This window comes from Neofelis nebulosa, chromosome 9, assembly GCF_028018385.1.
Source record: "Neofelis nebulosa isolate mNeoNeb1 chromosome 9, mNeoNeb1.pri, whole genome shotgun sequence".
Classification (NCBI taxonomy): Eukaryota; Metazoa; Chordata; class Mammalia; order Carnivora; family Felidae; genus Neofelis; species Neofelis nebulosa.
In genome coordinates, this window is record NC_080790.1 from 45,370,903 (window position 1) to 45,393,023 (window position 22,121).

The 22,121-nt window shown below is 39.8% G+C and overlaps 1 protein-coding gene across 5 annotated transcripts in view; it reads right to left on the reverse strand.

Annotated features, from left to right (window-relative positions):
* CTNNA2 (catenin alpha 2) overlaps positions 1-22,121 on the reverse strand; it is a 1,103,782-nt gene that overhangs the window by 753,406 nt on the left and 328,255 nt on the right. For all 5 annotated transcript variants that reach the window (XM_058683538.1, XM_058683541.1, XM_058683540.1 and 2 more), the window contains 2 exons: positions 15,172-15,338; positions 1,402-1,521 (listed from right to left, as the gene is read on the reverse strand). In XM_058683538.1, the coding sequence (XP_058539521.1) occupies positions 1,402-1,521; positions 15,172-15,338 (287 nt within the window). The remainder of the gene's footprint in view (positions 1-1,401; positions 1,522-15,171; positions 15,339-22,121) is intronic.

The following is a 22,121-nucleotide window of genomic DNA, read 5'->3' on the forward strand; positions in this document are numbered from 1 at the left end:
ATTTCCACCACTACAAACAAATCAAGACCACCATCTCTCACCTAGACTTCAGCCTCCCCCCCAACTATAGCTGGTCTCTCCTCTTCCATTCCCCTCTGCACAACATAACTAGAATGCTAAAATACGTATTTGAGACATTGATATCAAACTTTGAACTATTCAAATACTACCCACCCACTTACAATAAAATCCAAGACTTCTGCAAGACTCCCAATGTCCTGGCCCCTACCTTTCTTCCCAACTGCCCGCATGGTTCACTAAGATCAAGCTTCAATGGCTTTTTTCTCAGTTGTTTAAATTAGCTAAGTAGATTTCTTGGTTCTCACATTTGTGTTTCAGAGTAACTTCACTCCTACCCATCTTACATTTTGGACTATCACACAAGAGCTCATTTGAGTTTTGCTGATTACTAAATACTTAAATCATCAAGTAATCTCAAATCACATGCGTGTGTCTCTCACACAAAGAATACTGTAAGCATGTTAGGGGCAGAAACTAGATCTTGGTCCAGTTTGTAATACCAACGTTCCTTCAACCTGGCACAGAAGAACATTCGACAAATGTTTGTTGAATAAAACTTTCTTGTTGGTCACAGACCATCTTAAATCACTAGGAATTGCTCTACGTGTTGAAGAATTCTAGGAACAGTCAAGAGGACGGGTAAAGGATTTTTAACTGATCCTTTCACATTTGGAGATGTTTTTCCTAGGGGAAAAAAATAAAAACAAATTCCTTGAGGATAAAATCCTAATGGTACTTGACAAACAACTAGAATAGACTAAATTGAGTGCTAGCTCTAGACAAAAGGAAGACAGAAGACACTATGTCAGTCACCTTCATCAGAGTAACTCACACTTAACCTGTGTTATCCCACACCCCCACACATTTATTTTCTTCTCTGCCTTTCCTTGATTTTCTTTGCATAGTCTTCTTGTCTTTCATAAAGGGGTCACTCAACATGCTGCACATTTGGGCTATGCATATGCATGATGGGGTCTACAGGGCTAGGAAACAAAAAGTGAGGGCAAAGGGTGGTGCTCAGAAAGCATCCACTGCACTACATGAAACCACTCTCCCCTCCTTTCTTTTTTCTTTTCTTTTTTTTTTTTTTTTTTGATTGGGGAGCTTTTCTTACAGTGGAAAAAAGGTTACAGTGGTTCCCACCAGTCACACAGGAGGCCTGTGACTACCCTAGGTAGGCAGGGGGCAGAGAGTACCCCAGGGCCCACAATGCTATGAAAACTGACCCATGTAATAAGCAACTTTTGTTGATCACAGGTTCTGAGGACATTTGCTAATTTGATAACCAGCAGATAAGGCTGATCTGTTGTTTAAGCCTACCCAGCTAGGAGGTTACTTAAACACACATTTTTCCCCCAGCATTTCCTGAATTGTCCCCACCTGTTGTCTTCTTGCAGCTACATAGTTGAGTTTCACCATTTCTTTGCCAAATTCTTTAAAGCGATTTGCAAGGTCTTGTTCATTTGTAGCATTTTTGACAGCTTCCAAGGCCTCTTCCACCTGAGGTAATAAGGAACATTTATCAATGGATAGAATTTAAATATTAAACATGTTAGAAATGGTCATTTGTTTAAAAAAAATATGCCTAGGGATTCACATTTAAATAAAATAGAAGTACCACTAATAAGTACTTATAATCAGAATATTTCTTCACAACACACAGGATATTTTGTACCCAAAAAGGTAATGCCTGAACTCTTGAAGCATTAGAACTATATCAATTGTCGTTTATTGGGTTAGGATTCTGATGAGGAATACAGACTAATAATTTCACATAGACACATACAAGAAAATCGATCGAAGAAAAAAACATGGAATTTGAAAACAAATTCTAGAAATCTTCAGGAGGAAGTGCTTCACCAACGAAAACTGAAGGAATTCCCTGAAGTGTGAGTGCGCTTGAATCTGCAACCACAGTTCTTGGCAACACCTGTGCAGCCAGAGCTGAACGGCCTGTAACTGTGAACTGAGTTCACACCCTGCCATCAACTGGAAAGAGGAGCTGTACACCCCGTGGAGAAGCAAGTGAATCTGAAGCCTCGTTGCCACTGAAGGTGGTGTCAGCGGGGGTAGAATGCAGGTGAGCATAATGAGAGCAGGCATGCCTCCCTAATGATGTGCCCTGCTTCCAATTCTTGCCAACTGGATCATGCAACTTTTGCAGAGAGGTCTTAGACTTGAATTAGGAATTTCACTAAGAACTCCTTTACAGATGATTTGAAGATTTGGTGGGTGCCTGGGTGGCTCCAAGTTCGGCTCAGGTCATGATCTCACTGTTAGTGGGTTCAAGCCCTGTGTCGGCTCTATGCTGAGAGCTCAGAGCCTGGAGCCTGCTTCAGATTCTTTGTCTCCCTCTCTGCCCCTCCCCCAGTCACATTAGGTCTCTCTCAAAAATAAAATAAAAAAACATTAAAAAAAATAAAATAAATGACTTGAGGATTTGGGTGGTACTAAAGTCATTCTCCAGAATGACTTTAATGTTTTTATTTATTTTTGAGAGAGCACACACATGCGGGAGAGTGGAGAGAGGGAGACAGAGGATCTGAAGCAGGCTCTGCACTGACAACAAGAGAGCCCGATGTGGGGCTCGAACTCATGAACCAGGAGATCATGACCCAGCAGAAGCTGGCGCTTCACCAAATGAGCCACCCAGGTGCCCCCTCCAGAATGACTTTACTACAGTGTGAAGATTTCCACAATTGGTAACATTAAACACCTGTGGTCTCAATTTAAATTAAAACTAAAATTGAGATATGAAGTAATCCATGACATCATCATCAGTCAACTTGCTATTTTGTCAGTGGAAATAACCAAGAAAAAAGTTCTGAGTAAGGCACAAAACAGGTATGTGTTTGCTCAATCGAAAGTTCTCCTATACAAAAAGGGACCCTAGTAGACAGACCTCTGCTAATGATGTCTTCTAATAGAAGCAACAGAAAAAGAGCAGGCAGCTCAGTCATATGAAGTGAAGAAAATGCAGGGCCTACTGAAGAATTCTGATTAGCTCTTTGTATTTGAAGCAAGCCAAAGGGAACATACAGGGAGTTCATCGTTTGACAATGTGGAAATACAAAGGACCACTAAAACAGCTAGAAAAAGCCAGAGATTAACACAGTTCTAAGCTACAGAAATCTACCTTTGTTTAAGCTTGACACAATCACAAAGATACCTAATTCAATATCCTTATCAAGTTTCACTGAGTGGAGGAAGAGAATCGTGTATACAAACCAGTGATAATGGAGATCATCAACCTTTTTCTCTGTAGACATGCCATTCAATTTACTAAATAGGTTAACCCATTTTTATTAAGAGTTGTAGCAAGCCAGGGAAGTTATTTAGAACGCTGGTAATCTAGACTCCACATAAAATTAAGTTTCCATTCACATCTCCTATGGAAATTCTGAATCTTTTCTTAACTGTAAAAAATATAAAATACTTTCACTTCTCAATTTAGTCTTGTTCAATTCCTATCCAGGCTCTAATAATACTCAAGGAAAAACAGTAACAATCATTGAAAAAAAGGACTGTTGTGTGTCAAGATACTTTTTTAGGGACTCAAATCAAGTTACATTTTATGGTATGGAATAGGCCAGATAAAGCATTTTCATAGTTTAATTAGAATCTTATACCTCAAACCTTTAGAACAACAAATCAGTGATGTCTCACTTTCTAATAGATTTGTAATTATCTTAACACAGCTATCAACACCATCATGGAGAGGACAGCTCTTGGCAGTTAATTTGTTCCTGCTGCTTATTTGAGCTGTAAATCTTTCCGGAGGACATAAAAACTGGTTCCAGTGAAGAGCAAAATAATTATCTCAGAAGGAGCTAAATCTTGGATTTGTTTTCTAATACATATATAAAACAGGCTTCTTACTGAATATTAATCAGACCAATTGGGAGTATCTATTTTGTTGCTTTATACCTTACATTTTCTTATTGGCTGTACCTGAAGAATCCAGATGCTGGTTTGAATTTATGTTTCTAATTCAGTGAAGTTCTTTTAAAAAGAAACACCAATGATGCGGTCTCTGTGTAAAGGTAGACTTAGCCATACTTAGAGCTTTAATCTACAAGGATCTCCAAAGGTCAAGTAATGCAAAGTTCTCATGTAGAAACATGGGTTCAGAATCAGTCCAAGGTCTGGAAAAATGGGACCATAGCAGAGAGTGGTGGGAGCAGACAAATGGTGGGGCGGAGGGGGTGCTGAAGGAACAAGAAGGAAAAGGGGGAAAAAAAAAGGGCAGTGACCAGACACTTCTTCTGAGAAGTCAAAATTAATAGAATAACCAAGTTGGTCCATTTTTTGTTTTTGTTTTTTTTAAACAGAGCCAATGATATTTTCTTTCTGGGTGTCTGGATTAAAGGAAATTACAGGGATATAAGCCAAACACTTTAAAAGGCAGTTCTTATACAGAATACTCAGGGCACTTTCTCCAAAAAGTTTTTCAGAGCACTTAGATGGCACAATTGGTTAAGCATCCAACTCTTGATGTCAGCTCAGGTCATGATCTCACTGTTCATGAGTTCAAGCCCTGCTGACAGCATTGAACCTGATTGGGATTCTGGCTCTCTGCTCCTACCCAATGCTCTCTCTCAAAATAAACAAACAAACAACTTAAAAAAAAAAAAAAGGAAAACCTCCCTAGACTCCCTAACCTCACATTGTTAGATATGAGTCAATATGTGTGAGGAAGGCTGTGGGTCAGACGGTTCTGTGTTTGAACCCCAGCTCTGTCACTTGCTTGCATTACGATCCAGGCAAGCCACTTAACCTTTCAGACCCTCAATGTCATTTAATAAAATGAAGGTAATAATGTTTACGTATTACACAAAGTTATTGTGAGAATTATAGAAGAAATGAAGAAGGTTTTTGTAAATGGAAAAAATGAAGATGGCTAATTTCAATTAGAACATAAATATAAGTGGGCTAAATACTGTAATTATGATAAAAACTCTCAGATGGAACTTTTGAGAGACTGACAGAGAATCCCAAGGAGGCTCCACACTGTTACCGCAGAACCCAATGTGGAGTTTGAACTCACAAATCTTGAGATCACGCCCTGAACTGAAATCAATAGTTAGATGTTTAACCAACTGAACCACCCAGATGCCCCAACAGATGGAACGTTTAGAAACAGACCCCACAAGAGGCTATCAACAGATAATTTAAACAGTAAGATAAAAAAATTAAGATAAAACCTCTCATGCTAATGAATTTTAATTGTATCTGCAATAAATTCTAAATATATAAAATGCCAATACGAATACAAAAAGAAACAGAGAACTTGAATAGATCAAAGTATATGACAGAAATGGAACAAAGACTTCTTCTCTACTCTTTTCTCAAACTAGGTATTCTGTATATGTAGGAAAGCAAAGAAAGAAATGCAAAATAGCAAACACTTAGAATAACTGGCAAGAATTAGTAGCTCCTTAAACAGAGACACTGACCTGCCACTTAGCGTCTAGCTAAGTATCAGAGTATCTGTTAAGCAAAGTATCTAATGAAGATGTTTTCCCAAATAATTTCCAAGAGGCAAGGCGCTTGGAACATCTGCAGACCAGGCACTCGGGAGAGTGGAAGCCTCACAGGGAAGGCCTGCCAGCGAGGGCTCTAAGCAGAGCAGAGCTCCTGGGGAGGTGTTATAAGGGGGAAGCTTGAGAGACGCGCCTGTCCGGAACTGGGAAGTCTTTTCCAATGAGCTGATAAAGGAAGCCTTTAGAGGCAGCAGCTGTAGCTTCCCTTCTTAAGAATGCCCTCGGAGTCCTGGATATCACAATCAACTGTTCTCCTCCCACAGCAGGCCCGGCTGTGAACACCAAAGTGAGAACTCTTTGCTCAACCAGGTACACCTGTCCTTAATATTGGCAGCTTGGGCAGGGTACAGCTGAAAAGACTCAAAGAGCTAGAAAAGATATTAAAATTTCCTCCCTTGTTAGTGGATTTAGGTATCATTTTCAGAGCTTGTCACTTAAAACTCTTAAAATCTTGGTCTTTTCACAGAGATTGTTCAAAATAGCCCCTACCCCCATTCCTAAAGCAGGCCTGCCTTCCACAGACTACAGCTTTGTCAAATTGTTGGCAACCAGCTCTTTAAATCAGTCTCCCATTTTCCTGACTGGAACTTCATGTATTTACTTCATTATACGAAAAGTAGTTTGTGAATCCATGTAGTCATTCAATACTTATTAAGCAGCTCCTAGGAGTCAGGCAGATATATAGGGATGGGGGTACTGAACTGAGGAGTCGAACCTTCGCCCCCCTGGACTGTGTCACCTGCCTCTCCCATCAAAATTTACCATCTGCACCAGGGCCACAAATCGGGGCGTAAGGATCCTCAATCCTGTTGGGACAGACTAACCTCATTTCAGGATCCTCTTGTGGATATGGGGTTGATTGGATTTTAAGTGACCTGAACTAAACTATTTAATCAGTCTTATATAATTCTCTTATTAGGATCTAGTTTTACAGCTAAATTAAAAATATTGTCTTGGGGGCACCTGGGTGGCCCAGTCGGTTAAGCATCTGATTCTGGGTTTCAGCTCAAGTCATGATCTCACTGTTCATGGGATAGAGCCCTGTGTCAGGTTCTGCCCTGACAGCACAGAGCCTGCTTGGAATTCTCTGCCTCTCTCTCACTCTCTCTCTCTTTCTCTCAAAATAAATAAATAAACATTCAAAAATATATATTATCTAGGAAACAGTAGTTGGCTAAGTAAATAAATGAGTAGATGTAAGATTCCACATTCTATTACTTTACTTGTTTAATCATGTACTCTGGTTTGACTGCTGATACCGCAGCACCATCATATTTTATGTCTCTGCCTCCTAACTCTGGCTTTAAAAAAAAAAATTTAACATTTATTTATTTTTGAGAGACAGAGACAGAGTGAAAGTAGGGGAGGGACAGAGAGAGAGGGAGACATAGAATTCAAAGCAGACTCCAGGCTCCCAGCTGTCTGCACAGAGCCCTACGCGGGGCTTGAACCCACAAACCATGAGATCATGACCTGAGCCAAAGTCGGACACTTAACCAACTGAGCCACCCAGGTGCTCCCTAAAGCTGGCCTTCTTGATTAAATATTTTCTTTCCTTCATAAGCCGCTCCTCCTGATTAAATTTTGTCTTGTTAACAAGTGAAGAAAATGATTTCATCAGAAAGCAAGAATTCTTAAATGCTATTGTCATGTATTCTTAATGTGTCATGTTTTATAAAGCACAATAATACAGCTTATATTCCCAAAGTTATTTTCAGCTGGTGCAAGAAAAATAACACTAGCCAGTGCCACTGAGTACTTATGGGATGTACCAGACACTGTTCTAAATGGCTTATATATACCTAATTTCGTCCCAGAAAACAGCTCTTTTCAGTTGATAGTTTTCCTATTTTTTACTTTATGCAGGAAATACTGAGGTCAGGGTGGTTACACTAGCTTCCCAAGAGGTCTGACAGCAAGTGAGTTGGGAGCCTGGATTTGAACCGAGGTAGTCTGCTCCAGAGTTCGTGCTTTTAACTCTCCAGCTCTACTGTCTCAGTTTCCCAGAAAGGATAGGTTTACGAAGTTGATGGAGTTTGGGCTTGGGTTATACTGATGAACACTCATTAAGAGCCTTGCCCCATCTGATCAGTCTCCAGGATCTAGTCATTCCACCTCTTTAATATCTTTAAAACCTACCTCCTTTTCACAACATGCACTGCCACTGCCTTCACCTGCCTTTCAGTCACTGGCCTGGATAGTTTCAATGATCTCTTCATTCGTCTCCTTGCTCGGATGCACCGCTTTTCTGATTCTTTCTCCACATTGCTACCAAAACTATTGATATAAATCACAAATCTGATTCTAAGGCTTAGAAGTACTCAGTGGCTCCCCATAATCCACACAGAGTCCAAATGAATCATGTTATCTAAGGCACTAAACAACTTGTATTGCCCCATCCAACTTTGTTGGTGCCTCTCCCCACCTTGTCCTGTATGCTCCAGCAAGACAGAATCAATTATATTATTAAGAACACCCCAAGTCCCTTCTCTTGCTCTCATGTCTTTGTTCCTTCCCTTGGTGTGTGAAGCTCTCTGTAGCTGAAGTCTGTTGTCTGACCTGAATCTATCTCCTTTCTTATGGCACAAGCACCCCATGAGCACACTAAGGGCAGATTTCCAGCAAGTTCCATTAGCTTGTGTGGCACCTTGGTGACCTCACTGTCACCCAGTGAGGTAGGAATATCTGGATCTTGGCCCTGGCTCAGAGTGGCTGGGAGGGTCTCCCTGAAGTGCTCCATCCCAGTCTTTGGGGTAGCAGCTGCTCCTTATATCTGCTATTCCTATGTTCCTTAGAGCTCTCTTCCTGCTATCCAAACCCTTATAACTCTAGTCTGCTATTGGAGTTAACAGTTCTTCATATTAAGCTTCCCCCTGCTGAACTTACTGTGAAGTTTTAATCTCATCACTGAACAGAATGATATATCCCCAAGCTCTTCTGATGGGAGCAACCTCTTCCCAGTCACCCTCAACCTTTAGGCTACAGTTTAGCTTGGGCTTCTAACTCCCACATACTCAATCTGGTCCAAGAAATTGGTTCCAGGAAAAGCAAATCGCATTCAATTTAATAAGACCCAATCCTGAGACCTCCTTCTCCCAGCCACATTACCCTTTCTCATATTAACCTCAAATGACCAACACTATAATTTGGTTGAACTGATCCCATCTGTGACTTGGGGGATGGTGAGGGAAAGGAGTAAGCACTGACCAAATTAAAAAAAATCAACACATCCCATTCCCCCTCTAAATAATTTTTAGAGATAATCACCTAATTCATAAGCCAATAGAATTAACAAGACCATGAAACTTTTATTTGTGCTAAAAATAAACGGGAAGAGAATTCACTCTTTCCTGCTATCTTTAGTCTAGAAGCATGTAATTTTGAGAATAGTTAGCAGCTATCTTGAGACTATGACAAAAGGGCCTACAGAGAAGAGTGCTCTTAGTGAAGGAAAGGAGATAAGAGCCTGGTTCTTATCACATTTTTGTGCCTTGGCCAAGCCTTGCCTGAGCCAATTACCTCTGGACTTCTTACTTTGGTGAGCCAATATACTCCTTTTTTAATATACCAAGTTGAAAATGAACTTTTGGGACCTCATCAAAATAAAAAGCTTCTGCACAGCAAAGGAAACAATTAGCACAACTAAAAGGCAGCCGATGGAATGGGAGAAGATATTTGCAAATGACATATCAGATAAAGGGTTAGTATCCAAAATCTATAAAGAACTTATCAAACTCAACACACACACACACACACACACACACACACACACACACACACACGCAATAATCCAGTGAAGAAATGGGAAGAAACCATGAATAGACACTTCTCTAAAGAAGATAACCAGATGGCACACACATGAGAAAATGCTCAACATCACTCATCAGGGAAATACAAATCAAAACCACAATGAGATACCACCTCACACCTGTCAATGTAGAATGGCTAACACTAACAACTCAGGCAACAACAGATGTTGGCGAGGATGCAGAGAAAGAGGATCTCTTTTGCACTGCTGGTGGGAATGCAAACTGATGCAGCCACTCTGGAAAACAGTATGGAGGTTCCTCAAAAAATTACAAGTAGAACTACCCTACGACCCAGCAATTACACTATTAGGTGTTTATCCAAGGGATACAGGTGTGCTGTTTCGAAGGGGCACACACACCCCCATGTTTATAGCAGCACTATCAACAATAGACAAAGTATGGAAAAAGCCCAAATGTCCACTGATGGATGAATGGATAAAGAACAGGTGGTATACATATACAATGGAGTATTATTCTCCAACAAAAAAGAATGAAATCTTGCCATTTGCAACTATGTGGATGGAACTAGAGTGTATTATGCTAAGTGAAATTAGAGAAAGATAAATCTCATATGACTGAAGTCATATGAAGAATTGAAGATACAAAACAGATAAACTTAAGGGAAGGGAAGCAAAAATAATATAAAAACAGGGAGGGGGACAAAACGTAAGAGACTCAAATATAGAGAACAAACAGAGGGTTGTTAGAGGGGTTGTGGGAAGGGGAATGGGCTAAATGGGTAAGGGGCTTAAGGAATCTACTCCTGAAGCCATTGTTGTACTATAGGCTAACTTGGATGTAAACTAAAAAAATAATTAATTAAAAAATAAAATAAAATACCAAGTTGAGTTGGGTTTGTGTTACTTAAAGTGGAAAACATCCTAATTAGTATAACTTCATTGTAGGTGAGATCACAACCATGTGCACATTTTGCTAATATGCAATGCTTTTTTTCTTAATGTCTTCCCTAGTAGCCTATAAAGTTTTGAAGGCAGGGGCTGAGACTTATTCACCTTTGAAGTTATCTGAGCACAGTGTCTTGTATACACTAGGCATCCAGTAAGTCCTTTTTGAAACGATAACTGAATACATAAATAAATTCCAAACAACCCAGCTGTGTGAAGTTAATGCCGCAATAGCTGTGACAGAAAAGATATGCTAAGAACCTGGGCAGTAATTTCCCTCTTTATAATCAGAAACAAGGCTATTTTATGTCAATTGACTGCTGTTCTTCAAACACAAGAGCCACATTAGAGCTGTAGGACTACACAGCCAACTACTGAGAAATAATCCGTTACTGAGGACACCCAACACTATTTGATGCTTATGTCCCAAAAAGCAGAGGTAATATTAAAGTCACCCTGTCTCATCAATGTCCTGCAAACAGGAGGCAGCAGCATTAGAGCTAGCCCCTGGTTGCTACGAAGGCAATCTGACTTTCCTGAGAAATTGACTAAGGGGTTGTTGTTTTTCTGTTTTGCCATTCCACTTTCTAGAGAGAGATTCTGAGATAATCAAGAACATCATTATTCTGGGACTTAGCCTGAGGATAGAAAAAAGGGGGTTGTTTTCTCTGACACATACATGTCAAGATGAGTTTGTGTGTGTGATGCCATTGCCAACGCTAAGCACTGACAATACGATCTGATTACATTAATTCAAAGTCTAGGGAAAATAAATATCCCTCTTCATGATCACCAATTGCAATGCAGGATTCCTTGAGAAGTCTGAAGTGCCACATATGAACCTAACACACTGACAATGTCAGCTGATTGCAGGATACATCAGACGTCTGGCTAGGGAATCACTCACCAGCAACTTCAACAATGAAGGTGATTATAATTCAGTATTTTTTAATGATGTCTGATGTGCAAATGATTACTTTAGCTTTTCCGAGGAACATCAGATTCCCACCTGGGTGATAACCCAGCTTCGAATTGTATGTCACCTACTATTCCATCACTATCATCCTGATTTTAAAGCGAACACAGCAGCAAAAACCTTTTGTAATCATGAGAATTCTGAATGTATGTTTAAAAAAAGCTCAACCTTAAAGCCCATACAAATACTTGCATAATAATACAAGTAGTTTAATATGGGCAACAGGGATATCTGTGTTATAGGAAAAGATAGGCTTTTTAGCAGTCATGTAAACATACGTTTCCAAACATAATTTTCAGGTAGCAGAATGCAAAATCGCACATCCTGCCAAATCACACAAACTCCACAGATATCCTAATTCTTGATTCATTTTTACAGAGTGAATTATATTTGCTCATTATTACTCAATTTTCTGATAATTACTTATTGGGGTACAGGGCAGAGAATGAAAATGGGTATTTTAGGAGAATAAACTGACTATACTTCATCTACTTAGTGAATTATTGATGGAGAAACATGAATATAAGGTTCTGATCAAGCAACTCCCTCTATGTTCCTGTAAGTCATTCAGAAATGAGAAAAAATCATTGTCTGGAAAGAATAGCAATAAAAATTTGGCATATGGCCTAAGAGATAAAAAGGAAGATATTAAGCATAATGCTTACCATGGCAGGAACCTACAGACCCACCACAGGGTATTACACTATCATCTCAACCAAAAGAAAATGGAGTCACTACTTTTTTTAAATTAATTTATTTTTTAAGTTTTTATTTACTTACTTTGAGAAAGAGAGAAAGCACAAGTGGAGGAGGGGCAGAGAGATTGAACCCAAAGCTGAGAGGTCACGACCTGAGCCGAAATCAAGAGTCAGATGCTCAGTTGGACTGAGCCACCCAGGCGCCCCTGGAGTCACTACTTTATGGCAAAGCACTTGTCACTACTTTTTGTTACCTCGGTATTATCACCCGTGCGGTAAGCAAACTCATTTTTTTATATGGAAAAAGCTTTGAGAAAGGTGTAGATGACCATTTCTAACCTGCTCCATTCAAACATATAAAGACGTTTTCTTCATCTGAGTTAAAAATACATACATAGTTGCTTGCAGACAACACTTGTTTGTGAATGAGAGAATGTGCTTCTACGAAAAAGAACAAAAAGCTAAAGTAGAAGTATACACCAGGTTCATGTGGGACGGATTGTTGACACATTGTGGGTTTTTGTAGGGAGGCAACAGCCGCCTGATTTGAAAGCCTGACTGACTTGAACCCGGAGTGTGAGACCCGCCACCGCCTGTGTCTGGGAAGCCCTCGCCCTGCACTTCCTTCCTTGCTCCACAAGAGAGCAATGTTCCACCACGGCTACCCTCTACAGAGGCGGTGCTCTCCGGAGAACAAATGTGTTATTTAGTCTGCAATCACTTTTAATTTTACTACTGACAGTCTGACAGGACTACTTAATATTGCTGGGTTGACCTTTCCGTGGTTTTGTGCTAAACCCGTTTTTTTTCCCCCCCGACTTCCCTTCATCTGCTGTGTTGGGAAGAGAATACAATTGACTCCACAAGACAACAGACTGTGGTGATATTATCAGTAGACAGCACTGGTCAAAACAAGTGGGTGGAGAGGCAGGATTACAGGCAGGAACCAGTGCTGTATGTCCCACCTCATCTTGGAGGACGGACACCCTCTGCATGTGGGCAGCTTGGGGAGAAGATTCAGCCTGTCATCACAGGAATGGCTGAACAGGGCCTTCTGAGGTGCAGAAAAAGAACATATGGGATGTCAAGTTAATTTCTTGAGGTTGGGTCCTATTCTCTCCCTGGGAAAGGGAGATTGTCTATCTAGGGGAAGATCTTTCTTAAAATGTTGCATTTGAAGATTCAGCAGGCTGCAAGAGAAAGATAATGAAACTTTTCTCCCACACACTTGAGAACAAAGTTACTTGTTGCCTAAAATGTGCATAAAGCGAGAAGCTTACTTTGCACCAAACTTTGTGATAAATGCTTCCTAGGAATTTGACCCTTTTTAAACTCCCTACAACTCTGTGGGCTATACTCCCACTAGCCCCATATTAACAGATGCAGCGTCTGATACGCAAGGAGGTTATACGGTAGATTACAACACAGTTGGCAAGTGGACAGCAAACCAAAATTAAAGTTAACCTTATTCCAGTAGCCAAATGGTGAATCATAATGTTGTACTGGCCGTTGATATCCTCTGAACTAGGTAAAGTCTCTTCTCATACTGCTCACCTCATCTAATCTGCAAGAGCCTTTCTTGGCTTTTACAGTCCCGTTCTCAGAAAAATCTGAGAGGAAACTCCCAAGCAGGCTCAGCTTTGTGCCCTTGGGTCTTCAGACCTGTGCACCCTTATAGAAACCGAGAACAGCTGTATCTTTGCTTTGTGGTTAATGATCATGGAACTCATACTGGAGATGTTGGAATTTGAGACCTTTTATAATATCATAGAGTTGATACATAACCTGGAGTCTTGGCTCTTTTATTGGGGCCAGCTCAGGTAAGATATGACTCAAGAGTTTTTGACAGACCACCACTTGTTTTAGAAATTTCTTGATGAACCCCTCTACAGAACAAATCTGAGATAGAAAGTAAGGTGAGAGTGGGCTCTCATGATTCACTTCCTTATCGCACCTGCCCCTACTTTTCATTTCACTGACAGAGAAAATAAAAACCTCAAGGGTTGGATAATAGGGAAAATGATAAGCCAGGAATGGCCATAGGTAGGGGAACTAAACCAGCAATAGGTTGACTCCCAAAAAATGAAAAGCCTGTGGTTCACATCTTATCATCTAAGGACCCTGATGTCAGTCCAAGGTTGGTGCTAATTGTCCAGAAGTGAAATTAACTGAGGCGTGGAATAAAAACTCTCTAGGCAGAAGCCATACTCCTAAGCAGTTGAATTATGTTATCTGAGTTCAGAGGACTGAACTACCCTGGTTGCAGACAGATACAAGTCAGCCTAGAGAAAGGCCTAGCTGTCAAGGACTGGAAAGGCTTGCCTTAACCCTGGTCTAGTAAAATTTGTGACTAGGGCAGGGCTCCACTTCCATTAGGAAACCAAAGAGTTGAAGAGAATGAAGGAAATGTGACAAGCAAGGCACTTATAATGAGAGTCTATGGGTTAGTGCGGCATGGAAACGCCCACCCAGTCCAGGTATGTTAGATGCCAGACTTGGTGCAACAAGATTGACTTTAACCATGAGATGTGTATATGAGGCTCTTTATTGCCAGACTATAGAAGTGCAAGGATGGAGCAGGTAACAAAATAGAATTCAACACACAATCCATATTAAGGTGGGCATCGGTGGTCATTTGGCCAGCTAACCGGAAGAATTGACATACTCTGAATGACCACACGGACCGCACTATTCTGAATCGCAAGATAGGGCCAAGGCAGGTACACCGTGCTCAGCCTCTGGGGCCTAAAAGAATATACTGTTTTGAATTCCAGGAAGTAAGAGGCGAGTCCAAACTCAAGTGAACCTTCCATAACTTTTCTTGTATATTATTAAATGTAATTTTAGTATTAGAAAGATTTGGGGGTAGGGACAATTGGGCGGCTAAGTAATTAAATGTCCAACTCTTGATTTTGGCTGAGGTCATGATCTCACGGTTCACAAGTTTGAGCCCTATGTCAGACTCTGCACTGTGTCATAATGGAGTCTGCCTAGAAGTTTCTCTCCCTCTCTCTCTGCCCCTACCTCAAATTCAAGTGTGCTCTCTCTCTCTTTCAAAATAAATACATTAAAAAAGAGAAAAATCTGGAGGTATACCACTCTGGTGAGTAAGTGATCTGGTGAATAGTGAAACATCTTTGGTACAGTTCTAAGCTCTAATATACATAGTCAGTTTTACTACGCCCCTAAAGCAAGTTTCGCTAAGTTCCACATACGTACAATTTTCAGATGAGATAAAAGTCTCATGACATCCGCCATGTCCGCCAGGATGAGTAAGCGCGTCACAGCTGAGAGCAAAGCCCTCGCCGCCCTCACCATGGTGCCACGCTTCACTGATGAGCACGGGTCATCAGCAAACTCCGAAGAGGCGATGCGCATTGTCTCACCTGGAAGACAAAGATGGAGAGGTGTGTGGGTAGACGGCAAGCTCAGAGGCTGGCAATCATAAAGATCCATGGATGGATGATTATTGTTCTTATCGCAAAACCACCATGAACGGGAGGTATTCCTGCCACTCTCCATCACAGCCCACCTTGAAGTTCAATGCATCAGTGCACATTGGACAGAGGCTGTGGACAAAATAAGGTGTTCGTTTCACACAGAAGTGTGAAATTATGCTTTAAACATCAATAAGGAATATATTCAATTCAATGTGTCTAATAGTTGAGATGAATTTGCCCTGACCTTAATCAGTCTCACATTTCATTTCCCTTGGAGCCAATGGTATTTACTAGGCAGCTAGTTGAGCTCACTGACAGTTGAGGTGCAAAGTTAACTGCTCCACAGAGGAATGAAACTAAAACCTTGGCCTCATTAACACTGTACTCTTAATTGTGCTAATCAGAGAATAACAGACTACAGAGATACCCAAATATAGTCTTTTAATACCCTGCTAAGAAGCTATTCTCTAATTTAGAGAGCATTTATAAGAGAATTGAACCAATCCAACAAATGCTGATTAAGCCTGTACTATGTCAGATATTATTAAGCTCTGGAATTACAGAGGTGACTGAGGACACCCTGATCTCTAGGAGTTTCCCATCTAATAAGGAAACGTGATGTAAATACATACTCATAATATCTGTGATTACATACCACCACAGGCTTATGATCAAGACCATAGGCAAAGAAGGGGAAGTGGTTGATGTATTTAGCGTGAGGCAGGGAGAAGCTGTCAACATTGATGGGCTCTGAAGAACTAAGAGGTGCTCACCAGAAAGACAGTGGTGGGAACTGCATGCTCAGCAGCCTAAATGCCATGTGAGGTTCTGAAACCTGGAGCAGGATGCTGAGTGTGAGGAACCACAGTCATGTGGGAGGCACGGGGAGGAAGGGGTACAGAGAATAGAGGCGGCAGTGCTTGGAAAGCCATGAACGAGATCTGAACTGTGTCCTCAGCAGGGACGCAAGTGACAGTAATAGATTTTTATCTTGGCTACATCACATAAAATAAAGTGCAGGGGACAAGTTTAGGGCAGAGACCCTAGTTATTAGGGCAAGTGCAGGACTGTTGGAAAGCAGCAGTAATGAGGTCCTAGACTAGGGAAATAGAAATGGGATACAGAGAGGAAGGGGATATTAATGAGATCTGTGTTCAAGCATGACCAGATATGGGGACTGATCAGATGTGGAGACCAGGAGGAAGGCAAGTGTTTGGTGAATACTGAATATTTGTACAAAGGGATGCAGGAGTAGCAAACAGAGGGGTCACTGACGAGGATGAGATAGGTTCCCTGTCAGTGGACTGGATATCACCTGGGGTAAAGAGGCCTGGGAAGCAGAATCATGAGGCTTCACATAGCAGAGCATACACAGGGGCAATAAAAGCTTCTTCAATAAACTTGAAAAAGAGAGTTAATATGACCAATTATTTAATTTAGGGTAAAAAAAATCATTCAATATTTATTATACAAATGATTACTTCTCATCTATTAATCCAAACCTAGTCAATTATATCACTGAAAGACTCTGTGTCCTGTAATGTATCCTCAGACACAAGAGAAAACAAAACAAAACAAACCACCCCTTTCCATTTCACAAGCAGATCAGAAGAGAATGTAATTCACTCAATGTTACAGTTATTCAAACCCTCAGAGGAATACTTTTCATGCTTGGGAAATGAAGTCGTGTCAGGAAATATATTGTATTGTTAGATTTTTAAAAGAAACTACTGTCTACAATAAGCATACTATATAACCGACCAGCCTAGTCTCAATGCCGATACACAAACAAATAGCTTGATTAACAGCACGGGAGACATGTAAAAAATTCACTACCATACTGGCACAAAGGTGAATTTTCAAGGTCTGACCCCTCAGGACTAAATATACTTTAAGGTGGAGGCTGGCAATTAGGAGATACATATTTAATTCAGGTGTCCCACCCTTGCTACAGGATTGCATAAATCTCCTCACTCCCTGAACCAACCCCCTCAAAAAAAAAAAAAAAAAAAGACTCATTGGCAGATATCTGCGTTGTGGGAGAAGACTATCTCATTCTCACTCTGCATAGTGCAGCTGGAAAGAACATCCACAGTGGTAGCAAATCTAATGAAATATTGAGAAGGTCACCACATCTAAAGATGGACAGATTTGTGTATGGTATCACGGGTGCAGTAGCTGATGGTGGAATGAATCTACTTATTCAAGGAAAGGGGAGATTTATTCTGCATATGAACCTAGTAAGTAACATGGTTGAACCCAAATTCTGCAAGCGAAATTGGTATATGAACCACAATAACAGTAGGCCACTCAGGTAGGGCTACTGTCTATACCAAGAGCCCTCGGAGGCGAGCCCAGCTGCACCCATCAGCATGAGGAGGAACCCTATCTAATCAACCTAATATTCAAGTACAGGTTTTTATATAAAGTGTCAGTATAATGGCACTTAATCCAGATACTGGCCATTCAGTCAGCAATACTGCTTCAAAGCTGAGTAACACGTAGCAATATAGAGCTCTTACATGGAGCTAATCAAGTTGTGGCCCCCAGCAGACACCCCAGGAAGGGTCTCTGGAGATGTCCGTGAGAGACTAGAGAAGGAAAGGGGAGGAGAGATTGAGAGGAGAGAGACCCACATTAGTTAATGTGACTCTGCAAGTGGAAACCTCATGCTAAATTCTGACATTATTCTAAGATAAATAGAAGATGATTTAAATCAATTTAAAAGTAAAAACTCATTTTAAACAGGTATAAATGATTTTATGTTGTTAAAGATTTTAAAGGAAAGACAATCTGAAGTCAACTATGACTTTAATGCATTTTATTTCCCTGTAGTTTTAAGATTACTGAATTAAAATGGAAATCTATATTAAGCAATGATAAGTGAGTTTATCAGGATAAAATTTGTTATTTTACCAGGGAACCACCTTTTCTAGAGGACGAAAATATTTAGCTAAGAAACAGCATGCATGTGTAGAAGAGAGAAGGGATCAATGAAGAGAGGATAATAGATCTGCCTTTGTAAAAATATATATATACCATTTTATTCAATTTCAGTTACTTGATATGGACCTAAGCTCACAGAAAATTTTCTCTAGTAAAGCCTTTCATCTCCTCAAGCCACTACCACCTGCTAGAGAGAAGAAAAATTAACATCTCCAAATAAGTGACCAAAGGGAATAACAACATGTACAGAGAGCTTCTATATAAAGGCTTATTACATAAGTATTGTTCTAAAAACCATACATATATTAACTCATAGATTAAAGGAGAAGTAACCTTTAAAATCACAAAGACCTAGGATCACACTCTAATGCCACAGCAACCATTACCAAAAATGAGAGCTTGACAATTATTCAACCTTTGTGTTTGAGTCCCCTCAACTACAAAACAGGGGCAGAAATAATGAGAGCCTCCTTGTGGACCTGCCATTATGGTTAAAGGTTACAGGTGATACAGTCAAAGCACCCAGCACAAGTCTTTACTCATAATGGGGGCTCACTCATTATTGTCATTAATATCACTGCTCCCACTATCACTGTGATCCTCCCCCTTACAAGCCTAGTTCATGAACTCCTTGTTAAAGGTTTGGAAGTGCATATTTTGGTCGATTCCATTCCTGTGTACACAATAATTTAGAAGAAAACATCTGTCCAATAAAAATATTTATTGTTTTAAGGCAGAAAATAACTCCCCTCCCAAATGTTTCCAGTGCTTGGCTTTCACACTGATGCTTGTTCTGGTTCTTATGTTACCCCAGAGGCCCCGGGATGGATGGATAATTGTGCATAAGCTTGAAATAATATCTACTCAAATGTGGAATGATGCAGGATGATAATAATAAATAGAAGAGGGGGATAACATACAGAGGACAGAGTCTCAGGAGTAGAAAAGTCATTTTGGAAGCAGATTATGAACCAAAATAGCATGAAATACCATGTGGTGCATCCTTTGAAGGCAGAGCCTGCATGTAACAAAAGCTCTCTTTAAATACTTGACAGATGAACTACTGGAAAACTGTGAGAAGTGAGGGAAAAGGGTATGGTGAAAAGCTAGATTCAGAGAGTGTTGAGCTGTCTTCCAGAAAGTTCTCTATGCAATATGTCTAACCAACAGTTATCATATGTAATATCTACAACTGTATATTCTCCTTTGTCTAGTTATATAAATTCTCCTTTAATTACATAGATTTTTTTTGCCTAATTACATAAAGTATAGGGCACATATTGATGGTTCATGTTCTTGATATTTTCTCATTGTAGACTTCCTAGAGAAGATGAGAAATAAAGAGCAAAGTTTCCAACCCTCTTAGCTATAATTTGTTCCCTTTTCATAATAACCTATGGCTGCCTCAGAACCTTTTTCACACATATTTTCCTTGAGGTACAAACCTTAGAAAATCATGAGAAATGAATCCTCTGCAGCAATGCAGAAAATGCAATGTATTTTTAGACATGAAAGATTAGTGAAGTCTAATACCTGACCACTGCTTCACACACTCTTGTCTTGTTCTGCTCCCCAAACTATACATCTTCTTTGAGCCACACACTCACAGAGACAGCGAAGGAACAGACACAACAGAATTTTAAAATAATAATTGAGTGGACACTGCACATCATCTGAATGTTTTATCATTTTGATTATGTTGTAGAATCTGTAAAGCAATGTAGTGTTTAAAAACCATTTACTGCTATGGTTAGCTCATTTTCAAAGCATGGTGGGAAATACGTATCTTCACTGGAGATAAAGCAAATGAAAGGTTAAATGAAGGGTCAATGTAGGGAGCATCTCTCTATTGGCTAAATGGGATGCTGCCCAATTGATGAATTGCTTAATAAAGCCAATTAGATCTTCTAGTTAAGAAAAAAACAAAACAAAACCAGGAATGGTCAATGTAGACATGGAACCCCATGGAAGTTACAGTATTACCAGACAAGATTTTGACACATTACATTATGTCTCTTGGCTCCTTTTTCGAAGACAAAGGTGAGCACTCCCTTGACAGGAATTATCCAGAGTTGGCTGGTGTACAGTTGAACTAAATGCATAAGTAAATACTGAAGAATATTCCCCTCTGGGCTTATTTCAGCAGCAAGTATATGGTGCCCACAAGGTGACTCAGGATTCCTTCCATTTTAAGAATCTATCAGGTTGTGTCTATTCAGACTTAATATTTTAACATGTGCTGTCTTGTCTTTTCCCTCGTAAGAACAGTCTATTATTTAGAGCTCATGGTGTGCCAAGTTCTGTTTGAAGAGTTTTATTTGTTAAAATTCAATTACTACTCAAGAGAACCTGATGAACTAAATACTTGCACTGTCACCATTTGTACCTGAGGAAATTGAAAAAAGAAAAGGAAGATTACTTGCCTAAGGTCAAACAGCTGGCAAGTGGGAGAGCCACCATTGACAATCAGTCTGGCTCTAGGATCTGTGCTATTAACAACTATAATTTAAAATAACTTTAAGAATCTACTTACTGCATTAAAATTCTGTATTTTCATAATTCCATTTGGATGTGTATTATGAGTTGGAGAGGAGTACACTATTTCCCTCTATCAAGGAACTATTTAATTCAGTTAGCAGAGTATTATGAAGAAGGAAGGAAGGAAGGTAGGTAGGAAGGTAGGAAGGTTGGAGGGAAGAACTAAATAAAGGCATTTCTCCAATTATTTCCAGGCTCCAATATTCCCTATTGTCTCTTATCAGAGCTGAATTATGGCTGCCTACGCTGCATACATTTGAGTCTTCAACCCTTTCCCAAGACTGTAAATCTGGTCAGGGTACAAATAATTGTAGCATATTGATTTCTTTATTCCTAGCACCTAACATATATTTTATACTGTACAGTGACTCAATGAATGTTGGGAAGAGCAAAGGAAGGCCTGTCTGGCGCTTTATGTTTTAAAAAAGATCCAACTGCTGCTAAAGCAAGAAGAGAGGACAAAATCCTGAATGCTATGCACTTATCAGTGACATAATAGGAATATTTTCTTCCATTTGTTTTAAGTTGATCTTGTGAGTTCAGTCAGCAGCAGAGAAGCTGTAAAGTCTGAGAAAGGAAGGTGACTAGAAAAGTAGCCTCTCCTTTGTTTTGTTCCCATAAGCATTTGCTACCAAGAGGGAAAAAGTCTTAAAACTTTTTTGGAAACAATCAAGAACTTGAGACAGCAAGGTGTGCATTTCACCCCAGGCTGGTTATGACTGAAATCCATGATTGGGAGGAAAGGTCAACAATCAGAATTTTTCTCTGAGGCTCAGGGAGGATGAAATTATTTATTTTCTCAAGCAAAATCTGCATTAAAAGAAGCTACCTCCTGCAGATCCTGTCACTTCTATCCCTGAGCATCTATAGCATTGCTGGCACAGTTCATGTCCTTCTGTTACCAAAACAAACTAATCTTTGGCCTAAATATACAAACAAAGCCTTATATGCATATATGCATAATACATATTATATATATTAATCATGTATAATTATAATTATATGGTATGTTAATAATATATAACTAATTACAATGTTAAATACAATGTATGTTATATAATTATTATAGATGTAATGTATATTAGTGCACAATTATATTAAACAATTAAAATAATTAACAAAGTAATGTTTAATAAACAATATTTATGTATATAAAGAGGAGGTATCATGCAAACTACATCAAAGCCATTTAATTAGGGGTGACTGCGTGGCTCAGTCAGTTAAGCGTCTGACCTTGGTTCAGGT